The sequence below is a fragment of the Scyliorhinus canicula genome, chromosome 1 (assembly GCF_902713615.1).
Source record: "Scyliorhinus canicula chromosome 1, sScyCan1.1, whole genome shotgun sequence".
Taxonomy (NCBI): domain Eukaryota; kingdom Metazoa; phylum Chordata; class Chondrichthyes; order Carcharhiniformes; family Scyliorhinidae; genus Scyliorhinus; species Scyliorhinus canicula.
Genome location: NC_052146.1, coordinates 125,624,820 through 125,648,253, shown reverse-complemented (window position 1 = coordinate 125,648,253; position 23,434 = coordinate 125,624,820). Strand labels below are relative to the sequence as shown.

General features: G+C 41.3%; 1 protein-coding gene across 1 annotated transcript in view; it reads left to right on the top strand.

The window, feature by feature from the left end:
• The first annotated feature begins 7,337 nt into the window (after positions 1–7,337).
• Positions 7,338–23,434, top strand: part of maco1b (macoilin 1b) — a 153,324-nt gene continuing 137,227 nt past the window's right edge. Inside the window, exons 1-2 of the mRNA XM_038799449.1 lie at positions 7,338–7,395; positions 7,600–7,721. Of these exons, the coding sequence (XP_038655377.1) occupies positions 7,642–7,721 (80 nt within the window). The 5' untranslated portion in view covers positions 7,338–7,395; positions 7,600–7,641. The remainder of the gene's footprint in view (positions 7,396–7,599; positions 7,722–23,434) is intronic.

The window sequence follows — 23,434 nt, the reverse complement described above, 5'->3', positions numbered from 1 at the left end:
TTCTTCCGTTGGTGGCAACCTTTTCTCGACTTCCTGGCGGAGGGGTAGAGGGTGGTCAGTCTCAGCAGCAACCCGGGGTGGGGGGGGGGGGGTGAGGGGGGGTGGGTTCGGGCTTTGTTAAGGGGGTTTGTTTTTGCGACAATGTGTTTGCTGTTTTTTTCTTTCTAGTATTGTTATTAATTATAAATTTATTACTTTGTATTGGGGGGGATTTCTTTTTCTGTTTCTGTTTAGTTTTACACCTTGTTTACTTTAACTGTTGGGAGATAATTTGTTGTTGAAAAATTTGAATAAAAATTATTTTAAAAAACAACTATGAAAATCTACATGATTCACTTGTCAGAGATCAAATTGTATATGGTATACTTTTTCTTTATAAATTTAGAGTACACAAATCATTTTTTCCAATTAAGGGGCAATTTAGTGTGGCCAATCCACCTACCCTGAACAGAGAACATACATAGAACATAGAACAGTACAGCACAGAACAGGCCCTTCGGCCCTCGATGTTGTGCCGAGCAATGATCACCCTACTCAAACCCACGTATCCACCCTATACCCGTAACCCAACAACCCCACCCCCCCAACCTTACTTTTTAGGACACTACGGGCAATTTAGCATGGTCAATCCACCTAACGCGCACATCTTTGGACTCATCTTTGGGTTGTGGGGGCGAAACCCACGCAAATACGGGGAGAATGTGCAAACTCCACACAGACAGTGACCCAGAGCCGGGATCAAACCTGGGACCTCGGTGCGTGAGTATATGGTATACTTGATGATAATGTCAGAGAAGCGTTAATTCGTCAAAATGATTTAATTCTACAAATCACGATTGACAAATGTATATCAGCAGAACAGACCTGAAGCCAGAATCTAGCATTTTATCCTAAAGAAAAAAGCACAAATCTCGACCACAAGGCAGAGAAAATTAAAATGTGTCACAAGCAAAACAGAAATCTGCAAGGAACGGAAGCTGTCCTCTGCAAGCATTTTTGAGCTCTGCACATGCGCACTACGTACCAAAATACGAGACACTCAAGAAGAAGTCTGCGCATGCGTGTACGTCACAATTACGTCATGACGACAACATAATTACATGTCACAGATGTGGTAACGCCGACTTAAAGGAGAATTGTCCAGCTTTTGGCAAACTATGTTTAAAATATCAGAAACTCAACCATTATGCATGACACAACAAGTGTCAATCAACTGCTACATACATTCCTCCTACACACAAAAAGTATCACAAAGTGCGAGCTGTGGACAAAACAGAATAAATCAACACTCAAGAAGATTTCACAGAAGATTACAGTATTTTCTCATACTTTCTTCGTTGGTGTAGTTGATTCGTCCATCAAGCATGATCTACAAGCAAGCAAGGACCATCTTAAAACAATGAAGTTACTTCATCAAGAGTCTGAGACAAATCTTCAAGCAAAGGAAGAACAAAATGTCAACATACTAAGCAACGTATAGATGACTACTGTGTATATTAACGCAATTCCAATCACTTTTAAATTGGATACCGAAGCGTCGGTGAATCTTTGGATTTCCAAGGACCTGTCCAAGATCAAGAGTCATTATGAAATGGTTCCTCCAGAATGCTCATTGCATGATTACAATGGCAACCCCGTTTTTTCATATGGATCCTGCTACCTAAGTGTAATAAACAGAGACATTCAACAATATGTAAGGTTTGAGATTGTCAATGATACTTATTCATCATTACTTGGAGCACCAGCATGCAAAGATTTGCAATTCATACAGAGAATCTTCATGAATACCTGTCAATCAAGTGTGGTCACTGATGATGTTCAGCAACTCTTACAACAATACCCAAATGTTTTTCAAGGTATGGGCACTTAACCTTTTCAGTACAAAACCCAACTGAAAAAGGATGCCAAATTGGTGTTCTATCCACCTAGACATGTTCCTGCTCCACTTAAAGATCAACTGAAAGCTCAATTGTCAAGACTTCAAACTCAAGGAATAATCTCCAAGGTTACTCAACCTACTGACTGGGTAAGCTCCCTAGTCTGTGTAAAAAAACCTACAGGTGAAATAAGAATCTGTATGGACCCAAAGGATCTCAATACAAATATCAAGACAGAGCATTATAATCTGGGGACATTGGAGACAGCATAGGGGGAAAACAGGGGGCTCGATGGAAATCTGGGGACAGTGGAGACAGTATAGGGGGGAAACAGGGGGCTCGATGGAGGCTCCATTGGGTGGAAATCATCGGTTCATCCCGGGGAACAATGATGGGGGAATTTAGGGGCTGGCAAAGGGTGGGCATCAGTAAATTGAGGGACCTGTTTATTGGCGGGAGGTTTGCGGGCCTGGGGGAACTGGAAGATAAATTTGGGCTCCCCCAAGGGAACATGTTCAGATACTTGCAGGTAAAGGCGTTTGCTAGGCGACAGGTAGAGGAGTTCCCTTTGCTGCCCTCGTGGGGGGCGATGGACAGAGTGCTTTCGGGGGTGTGGGTCAGAGAGGGGAAGGTGTCTGACATTTATAAGGTAATGCAGGAGATGGAGGAGTCATCAGTGGAGAAGCTGAAGGCTAAATGGGAGGGGGAACTTGGGGAGAAGATAGAGGACGGGACTTGGGCGGATACCTTGGAGAGAGTCAACTCTTCCTCTTCATGTGCGAGGCAATTTAAGGTGCTGCACCGGGCCCACATGTCCGGTACTAGGATGAGTAGGTTCTTTGGGGGTGAGGACAGGTGCACCAGATGTTCGGGGAATCCAGCGAATCATGCCCATATGTTCTGGGCATGCCCGGCACTGGAAGAATTCTGGAAGGGGGTGGCGGGGACGGTGTCGAAGGTGATTGGATCCAGGGTCAATCCAGGGTGGGGACTCGTGATTTTCGGAGTTGCGGTGGAGCCGGGAGTGCAGGAGGCGAAACAGGCCGGTGTCCTGGCCTTTGCGTCCCTAGTAGCCCGGCGGAGGATCTTGCTGCAGTGGAAGGATGCGAGGTCCCCAAGTGTGGAGACCTGGATCAGTGACATGGCGGGATTTATAAAATTGGAAAGGGTCAAATTTGCCTTGGGAGGATCAATACAAGGGTTCTATAAATGGTGGCAGCCTTTTCTGGACTTCCTGGCTCAAAGATAGGTATCTTGGTCAACAGCAGCAGCAACCGGGGGGGGGGATATATATTTTTTCTACGGTTATGTAACTTAACATCGTGTTAATTTAAGTTGTTGTTAATATGTTGTGTTGTTCATTGAGGAGGGGCGAATGTTTATGATTGCTATCATTATTGTTATTGTTGGTATTTTATTGTGGTTTGATGTTGTTGTACAAATTCAAAATTTTTCAATAAAAATTATTTTAAAAAAAAGACAGAGCATTATCCAATACCAAAGAAAAAACATATCACTGCTGAGATGGCAAATGCTAAAATATTTACCAAGCTTGATGCGTCTCAAGGATTTTGACAGATGCAGTTAGAAGACTCCAGTAAACTTTTTTGTACTTTTAATACACCTTTTGGAAGGCACTGTTTCAATAGGATGCCTTTTGGTATCATATCTGCTTCTGAAATGTTCACAGAACAATAGAAGAGATGACTGAGAACATAGAAGGAGTTCGGGTTTATGTTGACAACATAATTGTCTGGTCAACAACGCCTGAAGAGCATATCAAGTGTCTTCAGGAGGTTTTCAAGAGAATTGACGACTATGTTTTAAAGTTAAACAAAGTCAAGTGCATGTTTGCCGCTTCATCTTTAAGATTCCTAGGTGACAACATAACGGCTGAAGGCATAAAACCAGATCTAGACAAAGTGCAAGCTATCAAGGCAATGCGAAATTCCTAAAGATAATAAGGCTGTCTTCCACTTTCTCGGATTTGTCAACTTTCTGGGGAAGTTCATTTCAAATCTATCCGCGAGAAGAACTGCTCTATGTCAATTGATAAGAAAGAACACCGAATTCATCTGGACTGACAAACATACTGCAGAATGGACTGATTTGAAACAACAATTGATACAAGCTCCATGCTTATCATTTTTTGATCCTTTTACAAACCCAACCAAAATTTCAACTGATGCAAGTAAAAATGGCATAGGTGCTGCTTTACTACAACAAGACCGTTTGATAATTGGGTTCCTATTGCCTATGCATCAAGATCAATGACTGACATTTAGTGTAGGTGCCCAAATCGAAAAAGAGTGTCTAGGGTTAGTCACGGGGATTTCCAAATTCCACGACTATGTATATGGTCTACCAAATTGACAGTAAAATCTGACCATCGTCCACTAGTACACATCATAGAACAAAGCTTAAATGACATGACTCCAAGACTTCAACGTTTAATGATGAAATTGAGAAGTTACGATTTCACACTGAAGTATACACCAAGTAAAGAATTAGTAATTGCTGATACTTTATCTAGGTCAGTCAACACTGACATTCTCCAAGAAGAATCCATCAATGATGTCGATTCACATTTGCAACTATTCGAAGAATTACTACCTGTATCGATGTCAAATTTAAGCAAATTTGCATTGAAACACAGAAAGATACCACGTTGATGAAAGTTATGAAACATCTTCAAGAAGGATGGCCCAAAGGTAATTGTCCATAATATTAATCCATTCAGTCAGATGGTATACTGCTGAGACAAGCATGCTTTCTGAAATGCTGTCGAGATTACATGAAGGTCATCTAGGCATGGCAAAATGGAGAATACGTGCCAGACAGTCTATCTATTGGCCTGGTATCAACAATGATATTGCGAACATGATATTCTCGTGTTCAACATGTCAATCCCATCAAAATCAGCAATGCAAAGAACCACTGCAACTACATGATCTAGTAACATCACCATTGGTCAATGTTGGTGCTGATCTTTTTCACTTTTTTGGAAAAGACTATCTTGTAGTCATTGACTATTTTTCCAATTTTCCTGAGTTAGTGAAACTGAACAACATCACATCCAACAATGCCATTAAGGCATGCAAGGAGATATTTTCCAGACACAGTATTCCCAGAATCGTAATGTCTGACAACGGCCCTTGTTTCTCAAGTCATGAATGGCATGATTTCTCCTTGAAATACAACTTTCAATATGTTAGTTCAAGCCCACATTTTCCGCAATCAAATGGAAAAGCAGAGAAAGTTGTTCACATCATGAAACAGCTACTTAACAAATCTAAAGAATCTGATTCTGATTTTTACTTAGCTTTACTCAATTACAGAACATCTCCTCTATCAACAGGCTTATCTCCATCTCAAATGTTATACAACAGTGTTGAGGACAACATTACCTCAATTACACTTTCCTGATCAAGAACAACAAATTCTTTTTAAAAGAATGCAACCACAGAAAATGAGTCAGAAAATGTATTTTGATCAACATTCGAAAGAACTGTCTACTCTATCTGATGATGGTATAGTGAGACTCAGACTTCCTGAAGGAGGTTGGTCTGACAAAGCTCACCCAATTAGGTAATTCTTACCAAGGTCTTATCTGACTAGAACTTCCGATGGAACCATTCTAAGAAGAAATAGAAGAGATCTACTTCAAGTCAAAGATACTGTCAAAATTTTTCCAGATCTTGATTTGAACCAGACTGTTTCCAAGCAACTTGAAAGAAGAATGCAATCAAATGTTCTGATTCACAACGAACTGAAGAATTCTTCATCACCTTTGAAGTTAAGAAGATCAACAAGGAGAAGACCCAATTGTCTGAACGTGAACTTTTTCAATAATCTAGTGATTACCGTATACTGTTTACAATGCATTTTTAATGTAAATTTTCTGTTCACATATTTCAAAGAAAATGTGGAAAAGGGGGATGTAGTGATATTCAGATATCGATATACATGCTCAATGTATGCAAATGTAGTACAGTGATTTCAACACTAGATGTCTCACAGTAAGATAGTATAAGAACCGGATTCCCGCTCTTTTTAGTTAGTTAGTGTGATCCAGAACAGTGAACAAGCAAGACATAGAATAGCTAGAGTGAGAGAAGTTAGAACTAGTTTATCATAATAGTGTATAGTTATATAGTTATCTGTACTGTAATTTATTTCTTTATAGTTAGTTGAGTAAAAGGACTCAATTTATTATTTTGGTACTCATTAAATAGTTAATCTTCCAACAAGAAGTCATTTTATCATCCTGGTGGATTCAAGAGTAATATATATATTTTAGATAAGCCATTATTTAAAATATAACAATTAGCAGCCAAAATAATCACATGGTGCCACAGTGACAAAGCTGTGCCCTCCGTTATTTAACTAATCACAATTCATAATTGCACAAAGCAATCCTGAAACAGCACAACACACAGAACAAGTCCAAATTCAGCTTTGGTGGTCTGCCCATTCCCAGGAGAATCGTCAACAACTGCTACAAATGTGGCATCAGATCAAGTGGCTGATGTAGAACACTGTATTTCACACCTGAAACAACCTACGAGCATTGCCACATTAAACAGAGTAGGCAGGCAATGGTTTAGAAACGTGGGTGTCAACTTTGGAATAAGGATGAGTTGGAAGATCCACAATTGTTTCAGATGTCATCACTGTTATATATTTGAACAAAAACAACCCTATATGCTTTAATTTCAATTGTGGACCAATATCCAAGTAGTTGGTGCACAAAAACAGTTTGCCAGGCGACTTTTGACAAAAGGTTCCAGCATCTGTATGTGTTCAACTCATGCTGGGAAGCCACCTCTGGATCAGATTCTGGTGTGACAGCTCAGCATAATAAATTATTTATGAATTCACTGTAGTAAACTAACGCATGGATATTCGCTCCTATTTAGGAAAGGAATTCAATTTAATTTTGCTGCACACAACACTTGCATTTTAGCCCCACCACCCTGGCCTGCAACTTGAGGAACAACCTGCATACGTGGAAGCCTATGCATACTCCCCAAGCAACGCGCCTCCCAGAGACACCACAACCGAACCTGGCTGCTGCTGCGATAGTCTCCCGCCTCCTCGGCGGCCGCCGCCCATTGGTTTGGGTGCGTGATTGACACTATCCGGGGGCCGCCGATTGCTCAGAGTCTGCGCCAATCATACCCACTAAGCTTGTATGACGCTTTGAAGTCAGCGCGCCTGCGTGATTTCTCCCTGTGTGTCTGTGTCTCTCTTTCCCCCAACAACCTGACGTCTCAAAGCGCCCGCCCTTTACGTTCGTCTATTGGGTCTTCCTGGATGATTGACAGCAACGCCGTTCGGGGGCCGCCCACGCTGATTGGTGCACCGACCTGGCAATCAGCGGGACCGGCTTGCGATTGGGCAATCCGGCCTTGTTAATCACAGTGACCAAGACAGACAAGCGGCTAAAGTCCCGCCCCCCTCCCCTCCGCCAGCCAAGAGACAAGAGAAAAAAAAATATTGGCTTGGACCGAAAGGGGTTGGTTTCATTTGATTTAATTCTTTGTTTGAAAGGAGAAGAAAACGGATGGAGAGTGAGAGAGGGGAGGGGGGGAAGAAGAAGAATCGGGGAAGAGGGAGAGGGGGGGTGGATGAAAATATTATTTTCAGAATTTAAAATTATTCCAAATTAATTTATTTTTTCCCCCCCATTTTTATGTTAAAATTATTTTATTAAAAAAAGAGAAGGAAACTGTGTTGAAGAAGGGAAAGGCAGCGAAGGACAATGAAGAGGCGCAATGCTGATTGCAGCAAGATCAGGAGGCCGTTAAAACGGAACAGAATCACCGAGGGGATATACGGCAGGTAACAAAACAAAACCACAAAATGCAAACCTTCCACACGTTCAAAGACGTTTTAATGATGGTGATTGTTATTTTGATTGGAGTGATCACTAGCACCCCCCCCCCCCCCCCCCCTGTTCCGCCGTGGGGAAAGCGTTGGTTGGCCCTGACTCTGGGTGTGTTTCCTCTGGACTAGGCCGCGCAGAAGCCTGGGACTCGCGTAATAGAGAGTTTGGGGGTGGGGGAATGGAGAGCAACATTACTTTCTTATTTAGGTTGTTCTGGAAACCTCCCTTTTTATTTCTTTGTGAAATAGATATTGTCAACAATGTCAATGTGTGTGTAAACTGAGGTTTTCCAGCCAAGTGTTTGCCTCCTGTCGTGCTGCTGTTTCTAGTGACATTGCCATAAGAGCAGAGTGGGGATGTTGCTGCTGCTGCTCTTGAGTGACTTCAGTCAGAGCTGTCACAATTTGGTCTCTTTCTGACCTGCCAGCTGAAGTTCCAATGCACCCCCTTCCAATGAATTGTACAATATTTCTGAAGTTTGTGTGCGGCATTTCTTCTTTTGGCTTTGGAAATCAACTGTGTTCAATTCTGGAAAGTTTATACCCCCCCCGCCCCGATCCAATTTTCTTTTGAAGAATGGACTTCACGTCGGCTCTTGGAAAGGGAGTAAACACTACTAGAATACTCGATACTATGTGATTTTTCTTTTGGTTATCCCAGTAGGCAAATTATTCTCCCCAGTTTTATTTATGCATATAACACCATAACTTTGGGGAATTTTAATACGTCGGCTATGTAAAAGTGATGATTTAGTTCATTTTCTTTTTGAAGTGGAAATTTTACCATGAAATCTAATGATTCTTTCCCTCTTTCCCCAGTGCCACACATTATACTTTGTGTTTTATTATTATCTTTGAGTGGCATTTTATCTTACTAAAATTGAGGTTACCTGGCAATGCGAGGAATTAGCCTGATTCTTTAGCGTTTTATTTTTCAAAATTATTATTTACAATCAAATGTATTTATATGTGACACAGCTACAATGCTCCAAGTTTGTATTATTGAATTTAAATAATCATTGGTTGAGAGTTATTTTTGAGCTACTGTTAGGTGGAGAAAAATGGCAGCTGATTTTTATACACAGCAAGATCCCACAAGCAGCATTCAAGAGAATGCCTTTTTTTGGGGGGGGGGGGGGAAATGGATGAGCAATAAATGTTGGCCCATAAACTAGGAGAGCTCTCCTGTTCAAATAGTGCTGCTGGTTCTTATGTGTACACATATGATGGTAGAGATTCAGGTTTATGTCTGGTCTGAAATACGGCATTTCTGATAGTGTAGCACTCCCTCAGTACTGCATTAGAGTATCAGTTTGGGTTAAGTACTCCAGTCTCTGGAGTGTGGCATGAAATCGCAGATTTCTGACTGTGAAATAGCTACGACTGACACAGGTGACGCTTTGTGTCCTTGAAACTCTGACCTGCACTTGGTAAGAGTTGAGAGGCTGTTGTCAACAAACAAGATCTTTCAACTGATAACTTTTTAATTGTATTTTTGCAGTTCTTAAATATTTACACTACAAATGTGGATGTTAATAGTTGAGCCTTTAAAAATCTGAGTGGTTATTTGAACAGCTGAGTGGCAATAATGTAAAGTTGTTGAAATTTTTGGTTAACGGTGCTGATGGTTTGATATCATCGAAGAGACTTTGTTCCCATCGGACATAATGTTATAAGTCCCATTTTATTAATGAGAAATGAATTTTATTCAGGAGCAATTAGAAACTGCAGCAATGTATTTAAGTGGGAAGGAGAAAACTGCCTTTAGTGTCCCATTTTAGTGCTTGAAAATATCAGTGCAAGTTTAGAACAGAAAAGCCTGAAGTTTAAAAAGAAAATTTAGAGTACCCAATTAATTTTTTCCAATTAAGGGGCAATTTAGCGTGGTCAATCCACCTAGCCTGCACATCTTTGGGTTGCGGGGGTGAAACCCACGCAAACACGGGGAGAATGTGCAAAGTCCACACGGACAGTGACCCAGAGCCGGATCGAACCTGGGACCTCGGCGCCGTGAGGCAGCAGGGCTAACCACTGTGCCACTGTGCTGCCCTGAAAAGCCTGAAGTTTGATCCGCAATTCAGTTAGTTCCAATGCCGTTAAAGTTGGAAGTGACAGTTTGTATATCTTTCCCATGTAAGTGGTAGCATAGCCTGTCATATATTGGACATATTACAAATTGGGACAAAAATGTTATGCCAAACTAGTGTTAAAAATTAATTGAACCAGCTTTTCAGTTGCCCTTCCCTTCCTCTATCTGAATTTTAGAAGACTTTTTCGAAATTTAGAGGACCCAATTATTTTTTTTGCAATTTAGCGTGGCCAACTCACCTACCCTGCACATTATTGGGTTGTGGGGGTTGAGACCCACGCAGGCAGGGGGAGATTGTGCAAACTCCAAACGGACAGTGACCCGGGGCCAGGATGGAACCCGGATCCTCAGCGCTGTGAGGCAGCAGTTCTAACCACCGTACCACCATGAGAAGACTCCCTTTTTAACAGCAATCTAGATTCGGATGTCAAGTCACGAGGTTTTGGAAATACTGAACTTACTGGCATCTGACATTAGCATCACTGCAAGGCATTAAACTGGTAGTATGGTTGGTGTGTGAATTTATCAGCAGTGAAATTGTGGAGCTGTACATATTTATTTCACTGACACTAATGTATTGAGTAGGTTTGCCCAAAATACTACTTGCTGCAGTAATATATATTATATATAGATTATTTTGGTTTTTGTAATGAATAATATTCACATAAGATTAATTTAGGTGTTGCTCGACAAAGTTGCAGTAAAATAAATACGCTTAAAAGTTGGCGTTGACCAAAATTTAACTTGAATCTAGTTTTAATACCTGACAAGGCACACAGATACAGAAGGCTTGTTGGTACCCACTGACAGCAAAGTGATTAACTGTTTGAAATCTGTATTGCTGCACAGTAATTACATTATGTGTTACTGTTCACGATATTGCAATGCAAATTTGTTTAAAGCCTTTAAAATTCAAACTCTTGTGACATGCTTTCAATTGCAAATTCACCTGCTGACAGTATCCATACTGTGGAAAGTATAAAGGTGCTAGCTTGTCCAATTTCATTGTAAAATTTCTTTAGGTTCTTGAGATATTGGGGACCCCCATGTAGGATGACGCATCAGGTTCTTTAGTGTTTTGTCTTTGCCTATTCGTATGCGTGGAGAAAAGAAAATATTTAGTTCCATCCAATTTGGTGCCATTCAGCACCGGTGCAGGTCATTAATTTTCCTCCTGAAATGGTACAGAGTTCATATCACAGTGCTGTATTGAATCTGGTGGATAGTTTGCTTTTCAACTTCAGTGCAAACATATGTTGAAACTTTTAACTTGTTAACCTCAGGCTGAAATGAATTTAAATCATTTAGTCTTCTGACCTGTAATTTGTGCATGTTATTTATAAATCTTATAGAAAAATGCATGAAGGAAATCTGATCTAGAGGCTGTTTAAGGTTTACTTGACATGCAGAATAGAATAGTTAGTGCCTACTCATTTGGTTCATTGAAACCTGTTCAGACAGGTTGAGATGCTTGTCTTGCTTGTAATGCAAACTGTCAGGAAAAATATGGAAGTAAATATATGGGGCTGGTCCTAGCTGGAAAAGCCATGTTAATGATGCATGCTGTTATGAATAAGCAAATCGATCAACAAGGTTAGTGATTGAGGTAAATCATGAATTGTGCCTTGCATAAACAGCATTTTGCCTTTGATTTCCATTACTTTGTACAACTTGCTAGATTTGCGCATTGATTTCCCTTTTAAACTCACTACAGAAAGTTGGAGCTGGATATTAGCACAAGAATCTTTTTAACAAGTGATAACTGGTTATTAGGGGCTGGTTTATTAGGGGCTGGTTTATCATTAGGGGCTGGTTTAGCTCACAAGGCTAAATCGCTGGCTTATCAAGCAGGCCAGCAGCACGGTTCGATTCCCGTACCAGCCTCCCCGGACAGGCGCCGGAATGTGGCGACTAGGGGCTTTTCACAGTAACTTCATTGAAGCCTACTCGTGACAATAAGCGATTTTCATTTCAATTGTTATAGAGTGGCAATCCAATGTCTTTGGTGCAGGAAAGGGAAAATGTGAACTACTCCGCCATATAGTTAATTGTTAGAGATATAAAAATGTTTACAATTTTTTAATTTACTATTTTTTGCTTTTTTTAAAATCTAGCTCTTTTCCTGTTTCTCTTTCTTTACCTGATTTAACTTGAATTCACTCTCCTATGTTCCTGTTTCTTTCACAATCCTTATGAGAGAGACTGATAAACCTACCCGTTTCTTTCACAATCCTTATGAGAGAGTGATGGACGTACCTTTCACTATGTTCCAAGGTGTTTCATTGCCCTTTGCTGCTGCTGCTGTAAGCTCACACCTCCAGCAAGTTACAGTGCAAAACATTACTCAGTATAAAAGCGCAAGAGGCAATATCCTAGAGCAGTGATTTTCAGACTTTTTTTTCCGGGGACCCACTTTTACCGACCTTCGCGACCTACGCCTGCCGACCTTCGTGACCCACGCTGGCCGACCTGCGCAACCCACCATTTTCTCTTACCTTGTTTGTTGCTGACAGAAATAGAGGAAATGGTTTTGGGTCCCTTTGGCCCCACTGGTCCCTTTGGCCACCCGGACTTGGAAAAAAAAGAGGCTGCGACCATATAAAAACAAATATGGGCGCATGCGTGCCCGATCATCGGTGCGCATGTGCAAAACCATGCGCATGCGCACCGATGATCGGGCACGCATGTGCAGTGCGGCCAAATTTTTTTTATCTGTTCCTGGCCATGTTTGAATGCCGCTTGCAGCTGGCATTATTAAAAGGCGGCTGCTGTGCGCCGATTTGTGCGATCGGGAGCACTACGACGGACGGCTCCTCAACCCTCCTGACACCTGCCTGCTACCCGCACATGGGCCGAGCCCCCGAGTTTGACAATGCCTGTCCTCGGGTACACCACGTGACTCCCAGCTACAGCAAGACCGGGCCCTTGGAAATAATTTCCCCACAGTAGCATGGTTCCAAAATGATGGGCCTAGCATTGGAGCATATTGTAAGCGTTCTTTCTTTTTTTTTAAACAAATAATTATTTATACAAGTTAAACATTTTGTAATAAATCTTCTATCAACACTTTTTCTTGATAACGTACCTGTTGCAAATCTAATTTGTCCAAATCCAGCATGTCCTGAAATGAAAATGTCCGGGGAGGCTGGTACGGGAATCGAACCGTGCTGCTGGCCTGCTTGGTCTGCTTTAAAAGCCAGCGATTTAGCCCAGTGAGCTAAACCAGCCCCTCATGCAGGTTTCAACAAAGCCTTTATTTATTTAAAGTTCTTATTTATTTATATGTAAGCACCTTGTCAGTGACTGATGATCACTTCCTTAAATTTGTTTTTAAAAAAAATAAATAAATTTAGAGTACCCAATATTTTTTCCAATTTAAGGGGCACTGGGTTGGTTGGTGGGTGCATGTCGGACTCAGTGTGGTCGGGGATTCGGGCCTGGAGGGCGACGGTCCGAAGGCTGTCAGCCGTCCAGTGTCGGGAGCGGAGGGTGCACATGAGGCTCTGTGCAATGGGGTGCAGGGCTCACTCGAGCCTGACACGTGTCGCCCCTCACCCCTTCTGGGGCACTCCCGGAATCTGGCACATCATAATTGAAGCTTCTTTTGTTTTTCTGCCTCTGTAGATAGTTCAGGCTGTGTCCTATTGCTCCCACCCCTTCCTCCACCAACACCCCGCCTCCCTCTCTCCCCACCACGCCTCTTCCTTTCCCTTCTGTTGGTACAGATGCGAGGGTATCTGGTCTCTCCAGCGCAAAGTTTAGTGCATGTACCATTTGTTTTTCAGTACAACCCTGTCTTGTGAACTGTTTCAATAATCAGAGTATGCTACACCCCCCTTTCCGTACGTTGGTACTGAGGGGAGGGTACCCTGCTTCTCCAACACAAAATTAGTGTTTGTACCATTTGGCCTTGTATATATTTTTTATTGGTTTAATAAAAATATATGGCTAATCCACCTTTGGATTGTGGGGTGAGACCCATTCAGACACTGGGAGAATGTGCAAACTCCACACGGATAGTGACCTAGGGCCGGGATTGAACCCAGGTTGGTGGCACCATGGGGCTGGTTTAGCATAGGGCTAAATCGCTGGCTTTGAAAGCAGACCAACGCAGGCCAGCAGCACAGTTTAATTCCCGTACCAGCCTCCCAGAACAGGCGCCGGAATGTGGTGACTAGGGGCTTTTCACAGTAACTTCATTTGAACCCTACTTGTGACAATAAGCGATTTTCATTTCATTTTTCATGAGGCAGCAGAGCCTCCGTGCCACCCCAACTTCCTTTAAACTTGTTGATGTAAATTTCTAGCATTGGACTTTTTTAATTTATCCATAATTTAGTGGCAGCTGGTACATAAACAACAATCATAGTTGATTGGTGGAGAGATGAGGAAGAATTATTTTACAGAATGATTTGTTGTGGTTTAGAATGTAGTGACTGAATAGGAATTGGAAATACACTTGAAAAGGGAAAAGAATTGGCGGATTAAAGTGTAAGAACCAGGCATTGGAACTGCTTGGATAGTTTTTTTCAGAGGCATGATGGGCCGGATAACTTCCTGTAAGATTGCATGATAATGGAATGATTCTGTTTTCTGTGTTTTTGTGAGGAGGTGTGATGGGCTTGTTCTACCACCTTTTCTTTCAAATCTGGGCTTTTAGGAAATTCCAGATGCACAGCTGTTTATTTTCATGTATGTATAGCTGTGCGTACTAAATACTGAGAAGGTGCAATAAAATTAAAATAGTTGTACCAATAATAGGGAAAGTAGTTTGAGCCTGTCCCACTTGTATCATGTGCCTTTCACGACATAAAATCAGATTTTATTGTTTCTTTCTTGCAGGTGTCTTTATTTGTGCCATTTTCAGTATGACCTGGATGGTCCTAAATTAGTTCTCTCACAATTCGATCACTGATGCTGAGTTCGCACATTAACTGTTTGCCTTGTCAGATTACAGTTGTTGCTCTGCTCTGTATACTGTCAAATATAATTAAAATGTTGCTTCCTTTGCTACTTGAAATGCATTTTCATTTTCTGGGCATCTATATTTTATTTTGTATGTGGAGTAAAGTCTTGAAACTAAATTTATTTTAATTTATATTTGGTAGAATAGAATGATACAGTAAAACCAAAGCAAAATACTGCGGACGCTGGAAGTCTGAAATAAAAACAGAAAATGCTGGAACTACTCAGCAGGTCAGGCAGCATCTGTAGAGAGAGAAACAGACCCAACATTTCAGGTTGGTGATCCTTCATCAGAACTGAGCTGTCAGATCTGAGTTTTTCCAGCATTTTTGTTTTTATTTCAAATTTCCAGCATCTCCAATACTTTACTCTTGATTTATATAGTGATCCTGATTAACAGTGACAGAAATGTGTTCTTTAAGTATTAATGTGTAATTTTAAAAAACTATTCATTGCATTATCATTGCATTGTCACTGATGTACAGTATATTGATGCCAATTTCCAAAGCCAATATCACACGAATATCCTTTTGATATTTTGTAAAGTGCTCTTCGAGTCCCTCAGTGCAGAAGGAGGCCAGTTGGCCCATCAAGTTTATACCAGCCCTCTGAAAGAGCACCCTACCTCGGCCACTCGCCTGACCTATCTGTAACCCCCATCTAACCTGCATATCTTTGGCAGCTATAGGGACATTTTTGGCACAACCTTCCACCTAACCTGCACATCTTTGGACATATTCTATAGTACTTGTCCATTCTTCTGTTCTTTTTTTCTAGAAATAAGATACTGCGGATCCTACAGCAATGGATGTTTTAAGATACTTTGTGAATTGTGTTCTGGATGTATTGTAATTTTATTGAAATATAAATTTATAGTACCCAATTTTCTTTTTCCAATTAAGGGGCAATTTAGCTTGTCCAATCCACCTACCTTGCACATCTTTGGGTTGCTGGGCCTGAGACCCATGCAGACACGGGGAGAATGTGCAAACTCCATACAGACAGTGACCCGAGGCTGGGATTGAACCTGGGTCCTCAGCACTGCGAGGCAGCAGAGCTAACCACTGCGCCATCGTGTCGCCCTTTATATATGGTAATTCTTAACACAAAATACTGTGATGTAAAGCCCTTTGACATAAAATTAATTTATAGAAACCATTGCGTAAGAACCCTATGGCAAACAAACATTTCAGTTTATTTATTTTTTGTATATAAAGACTATTTTTTCTTGCTCTGAGCGCACTGTAGATTTAACAGTTCCTGTGATCATTTTGATACTGAAGGCACATTAAAAGGATTTTCTGACTTGTAAATATACTGAAATGGTCACCCTTGCAAATAAAATACAGTATTTCTGCCATTTTTAAACAGCTTCCACATCTGAAAAGTTGAATTGAACTAGTGGCCTAGTGGAGTGATTGGTTGACCTGCTGAGGTGGTTTCCTTTTGTGGCCAAACTCTAAACTTTGGGCAGAATATATAAAACTGTGATGGATGAGGGACACCAGCCCATCCATGTGAGCTTCACTGAGCCCCAGTATCCTGCTTTACAAATGCAATACAGAATCTGATGGACAGTTTGGTCTTTGAATAATCTGTGCAGAGACCTACTGTTAGAATATATTGTTTTGATTTGACGACAGCGCTTCCAGCTTTTAAAATCTTATTCTTTTCTGACATTTCTCCTCTGACCGTTTCTCTTTAGATGAAGTTCTCCAGTACCTCATGGGGTAGTTTTTCATTTGTAAGCTTACTCAGTGCTGGTGGACATTTCAACTATGGGAAACATTACAGCTGACCCAATCCTGATGTCTTCATTAAATGCAACTATCCCATTACCTTAGCTGCCAATCTCCAACCAATTAAGTTCAGTGCAAGTGATTTTCAGCAGCAAAGTGAACTGAATGCAATGACTGCAATGGGCCCTAACAACATCACTGTTGTAAATGTGAATATCTGCGAACCAGATAAAGCTGGCCCCTAGTCATGACATCTGACAATGTCCCATCCACAAAAAAGCAAAGCAAGTCTAAAGTGGGAGGAGACTGGTCAATTGCTGACTTATAAATCATCAGAGTTGGGGAGGGGGTGGTGATTTGTGAGGAATACAGATTGCCGCAATGTTTCAGAACTACAAAATAGACCTATTAGTATGGACGAGTATCCTGCAGTAAATTGTAACAGCGCATAATAATGTGATTTTTGCTGTTGATTCAGTTCAAAGCTTTCCTTGGCTTTGTTTCTGTACAAATAAACATTGACTTGCACCCTCCTCCTTTCAAATGCAAAGTGTGTGAACCTTCAAAAACCAGAAAAGGATTTGTTACGATCCCTTGCTACCAAATTTAGTATCACCAGCACCCAAATATGCAAGCCATCTCTCAAAACATTGTTTAAAATGTAAAAGGAGGGTAAAACAATATTCTTTAAAATGCTCTTGCATTGTTTATATTTTTAAATGTTCTTTTGCAATTCCAAATTATTTTGCCTCCAGCACCTTTCTCTAACCCCCTTTTGACATTCATAAATTAACTCTGTAATCCTCTGGCTACGAAGATGACAAGTTGAGAGTTATTCATTTGTTAATGACTCACTCATGGCTTTGCCATCAAATCCATGAAACATATGGTTACCCTCAGTGTATGCACACAAGAACCTAATTTTGAGCATTTGATTTTTGTCGTTCCTAGTATTCTCGCAGCAACCTCTTTAACCATATTGTTGACCATGCCAACTGTGTTTTGTTTCTGAGTCAGTTGTGGGCTAAAATCCCACTCGAGGGCTTGAGCACAACAATCAAGACTCACCAGTGCGGCACTTTTCACAGGTGCAATCTTTTGGACAAGATGTTGAACTGAGGCCTAGTTTTCCCTCTTGGATGGATGTGAAATATCCCACAACATTATTTTGAAGACGAATGGAGTTATCCCTGGTGTCTGATCACAAACTGATTATGACAGGCCATTATATCATGCTGTTTGTAGGAGCTTCCCTGTGCAAAATGGTGTCCACATTACAGCAGTCATCAGAGTTCAAACGTAGTTCCTTGGCTGAAAAGTGCTCTTGGACGTTCTGAGATAATGAAAGGTGATATATAAATGCAAATCTGTTCAATTTCAGTTGAATATTAAATATTGGCTTTGTGTATTGCAAGCATATCCTAGTTCCTTGTGTCATTTATGCATCAGGCTGAATTTCGATGCATTCTCTGAGCAAAGTCCATCCGGTGCACAAAAACTTCCTCGCATTAGCTCTTTGTAGGGAACTTGATCGGAGGTGTTGTCATTTATCCAGTCATGTCCGATTCATAAACTGAGCTGTGCTTCTATTAGTATTTTCTGTTGTTACTTTGTCCACATTTTAGCACGTGACAACTGAAAAAGTTGTCTTGTCATTTGATTTGCACAAAGTAGTGCAGCTGAAAATTGTCAAGCACTGTGTCATGATGGTAGTCATCAGACTAGGTTCAAACCATAAGAAGTTGAGATTATAAGTGGCGTTATGTCTATTATCGGCATGAAGGCATTTCAAATTGGGGGCCGGTTTAGCTCAATTGGCTAGACAGCTGTCTTGATGCAGAGCAAGGCCAGTGGCACGGGTTGAACTCCCGTACCGGCTGAGGTTATTCGTTTAGGCCCACCTTCTCGACTTTGCCTGAGGTGTGGTGATTCTCAGGTTAAATCACACCAGTCAGTTTTCCTCCTCAAAAGGGGAAAGCAGCCTATGGTCATCTGGGACTATGGTGACTTTACCGTACCAAAGAACAAACAAAGAAAAGTACAGCACAGGAACAGGCCCTTCGGCCCTCCAAGCCTGTGCCGACCATGCTGCCCGACTAAACTGCAATCTTCTACACTTCCTGGGTCCATATCCCTCTATTCCCATCCTATTCAAGTATTTGTCAAGATGCCCCTTAAATGTCACTAACGTCCCTGCTTCCACCACCTCCTCCGGCAGTGAGTTCCAGGCACCCACTAACCTCTGTGTATTAAAAAAAAACTTGCCTCGTACATCTACTCTAAACCTTGCCCCTCGCACCTTAAACCTATGCCCCCTAGTAATTGACCCCTCTACCCTGGGGAAAAGCCTCTTACTATCCACTCTGTCTATGCCTCTCATAATTTTGTAGACCGCGATTAGGTCGCCCCTCAATCTCCGTTTTTTTCAGTGAGAACAAACCGAGTTTATTCAAACGCTCCTCATACCTAATGCCCTCCATACCAGGCAACATCCTGGTAAATCTCTTCTGAACCCTCTCTAAATCCTCCACATCCTTCTGGTAGTGTGGCGACCAGAATTGAACACTATATCCAAGTGTGGCCTAACTAAGGTTCTATACAGCTGCAACATTACTCGCCAATTCTTATATTCAGTGCCCCGGCCAAAGAAGGCAAGCATGCCGTATACCTTCTTGACTACCTTCTCCACCTGTGTTGCCCCTTTCAGTGACCTGTGGACCTGTACACCTAGATCTCTCTGACTTTCAATACTCTTGAGGGTTCTACCATTCACTGTATATTCCCTACCTGCATTAGACCTTCCAAAATGCATTACCTCACATTTGTCCAGATTAAACTCCATCTGCCATCTCTCCACCCAAGTCTCCAAACAATGGATTAAGAAAATATCTTGTCCCCAGAAAGAACAAAGAGGGCACTCTGGTCAGACTAAAAGGTAAACAAAACCCCATCAACGCCTCCATTGTGAATGTTGATGCATTTTAAATACAAAGGCCTTTGGCTGACTGAAACCACAGGTGTAATAATTGCTACCCCTTATTTGAAAAATGACTCTGCACTTCTTGTGAGGTCGCATGATAAGGCAACGATCTATCTAGCCTCACTGCTTAAAAAAAGATATAGCAGAATTCCAGCTGCATTCAAAGCAAGAATTCCAACAGAGCCCACGGAACAACGGCTGCAGTCAGCTAAGCAGCCAGGTATCCAACTGCAGCAGTAAACTAAGCAACCAAGTTACCCAACAGCAGTACCATGAAAGATTCTCATATTACCGGTTCCAACTTCAAGTTCCCATGAGAAATCTACGTCCTCGCAGATTATCCACAAGAACCCTGAGAAACCTTTTTTTTTCAAGACCTTCACTCCAGTTAAAACATCAATTTGGCTAACAGCAATCAGGCAGGCCCCCAACAAAAGAAAGACTGAATTGAATTTTGTTTTTATAATTACTTTGTCTTCATCTGTATCTAATTCATATGTGTGATACAGTCATTTGATTTGCAAAGTTTTCATTAACCTTCGGGGCAAGTGTGTGAGAATTTAAAAAAAACTTTCATTTTTAAATATGCAAAAAAAACTTGCTACTGGTTAAAATTTAATCAATCACTTGGAGGTTAAGAAATTACATACATCCATGCACAAATATATTGATCACAGGCAAAACAAAAGGAAACACCTGAATTTTGTCAATGACACTGCCTGGAAATACAGTCTGATACCTAGCTCATTCCAGCTTCAATATTTCAGTTTGTTTGCTAAGAGTTAACTGTCTAAAGCTATAATTCTTTAACACTGTAGGAATTCTATTCCCAATCCGCTGCAGATTTACTGCGCAGCTTCAAGTATTCTCTCCTTTCAAAGCGCGGGTCATGACCCGCAGGTGGGTTGCAGTCAGGTTTCAGGAGGAACAAATATAGGAACATTATCTGGTGAACCTCCGCTGAAGAGTCTCCAATACCACCACCATTCTTCCTCAAATAAGGAGACCAAAACTGGACACAATCCTCCAGATGTTGTCTCATCATCATCCTAGGAAATTGCAACAACATTTCTCTACTTTTATACTCTGGCCCTTTTTGCAATAAACGCTAACATTCCATTTGCCTTTTTAATTACCTGCTGTACCTTCGTACCAACTTTCTGCGATTCATGAACAAAAGCACCCAGATCCTTCTGCCCAGACGCATCTTGCATCTGCTTTCCATTTAGACAATAATTTGCTTTTCTATTTTTTGGCCAAAATGGATAACTTCACATATATCTACATTAAACTCCATCTGTCAAATTTTGGCCCAATCTCCTAGCCTATCTATATCCATCTGTAAAATCTTAATCGCCTCTTCATTGCCTACTTTCCCACCTTTTTTTAGTATAATCTGCAAGTTACGCTGTATTGCACTCTGTCCCTCCTTGTAGATAATTTATTTAAATTGTAAACAGTTGAGGTCTGAGGACCGACCCTGCAGGGCAGCCCACTAGTTACAGTTAGCCAGCCAGGGATTCATTTATCCCGATCCTCTACTTTTCTGTCAGTCAGCTAATCCTTAATTTAATCTTTACTCTACCCACAATCCCCTGCGATCTCACCTTCTGGGTCAGTCTTTTATGCAGCACCTTGTCAAACACCGTCTGGAAGTCTAGATATACCACATCCACAGGTTTCCCCATTATCCACCTTGCTGGTTATGTAACAGGAAGGTTGTGGCGTGATCACTCACTGTGTTTCCACAGTGTCCTGATTGTAGAAAAGCATCCAACGGCTGCTACTTGCATTGTTATTGAGAATGGCTGCCGCCTGTTAATGAGTAGGGTTTGAGACTGTGCGCAGTCTTCCAGCCATAAACAGCAGCAGTGAGTAGGTCACGTGCCCTGCACATACACAACATCAAGCGCCCTCTATGTACGGGCGTTTGGCACCATATCACAGAGGAGAGCTTCTTCCATTTTCTAGCTGTTGGCAAACAAGACAAGAGGACTGTGAAAATTAATTGTTTTCTTCCAAGTAAGAGATGGCCAGAGACGCACATAGGGAGTACTTACTGGCCAAGATGTTGCATCTGAATCTGCTGGAGATAACTGCTCAGGAGAGTTCAGGACAGAACAGTGCTAGTGTTAGCTCTGTACAGAGCCCCAGGGCCTCTGGATAAGCGTCAACAAAGAAGAAACTTAACTCCGGGACAAAAAGGTATAAAGATGATTTCTTGAGGTATGGTTTTGTCAATTGTACCAATGCAAATAAGGATAAAACATATCAGATTTTGAAAGAGGAGTGGTGGATTTAAAAAAAAGTCTTGAGGTTGAGACCCCAGAATCAGTTATTAAGTTGCAGATGACTTCAAATAAAAAGAGTACATTGCTGTACTTGACCTGTGATATCACATTAAAAGCCCGCAAAGCATCCATGAGGCTGTCAGCATTCTGGAGAAGCATCATGCAGGAGTATCTAGTGTTGCGTAAAACAAGCATTTTATTGCTATTTCCCTTCACAATGACCTAAATGTGCAAGGTTGGATTTTCCACTCACAAAGATGAAGATGGCACAACAGAACTGACTGAAGTCTGTACCTGGTATGCGAATTGCCCCCTCCTGTGAACCTGATATGGAGTGAGTTTGTGAGGACCAAGCAGGCTCCCCTTTCGCATTAAAGGTAAGTGAACATGGTGTGGATTGTGAAGGGCAGCAGGCATGGGTCGCAAAGCTCAACAGGTTGGCAAAAGTGGATCCCGGGGTCGGGGGAGTTTTTGAAAAACATTTTTAATCATTAACCAGAAGCTTGTGAATGAAGTCCTCCCTAACCTTGTCTTGGTTCCACAGTATAGTCAAGTGAAAAATCTTGCTTGATGTAGGATATCTGATACACACCAGTGTATTCTGAACTTTTGTAGTACTGTGTAATTCCATTGGTCATCAGTTAAATATCTTGTACAAGTTGCTGTGATGTAATTACTTGATCATTAAATTCAGATTGTCAGAACGGTTAATGCATATTCCCTTAGCACAGGGCTAAATTGCAGGCTTTGAAAGCAGACCAAGGCAGGCCAGCAGCACGGTTCAATTCCCGTACCAACCTCCCTGAACAGGCGCTGGGATGTGGCGACCAGGGGCTTTTCGCTGTCCCTTCATTTGAAACCTACTTGTGACAAACTATTTTCATTTTTCTTTTCATTTCATTTCATTTCATGGTGATACCTGCCAGTCTTTGACTAGGATACAAGGATTGGTTTGATAAAAGCTTTCTAATTTAATCTTTTCGTTAAAGCTCATGGTACCTTCTGCATCATAATGAGTGTTGCATTAAATGATACTCTCGGTCTCAACATCCACTGGTGTCTTTTTGGTCGTTTATGCCTGATTTTATTACATAGCTTAATTTTGGTGTTTGGATCTTTACAATACTATTTGGAAACCATTCCGTTGGTTTAGGTTTTACATTTTGTTGAAGAAATTGGGCTTAATTATGTGATGTTCAGGCTAACATGGTGGTCTGTCTATCTTGTTACTGAATTGTGACTGTAAATCCGGTGCTAGTGTTGGGATAATATAAAGCACCTAACACCACGCAGTGGTAAAAGATTCTGTTACGACAAATTTTCATTCTAAATAATTTAATCTATTCTGAGTAATGGAACTTTATTTATCTTTTGTAATCAATTGTTCCACACTCGGTGGTAATTGTTAATGTCAATTCGCACATTAGTGTCACCCCTGATTGCAACAGTGCTCTAGTAGCCACCTGTAGAACTGTTCCTTCATACCCTTTCTGATAATGTTTGCATAATCTTTGATCTGGAATTATTATTGTTTTATCTGCGATTGCCTGTAATTTTCACTGATTTATCAGCTGTGGTTTGCCAGTAAGATCAGTATTTCTGGT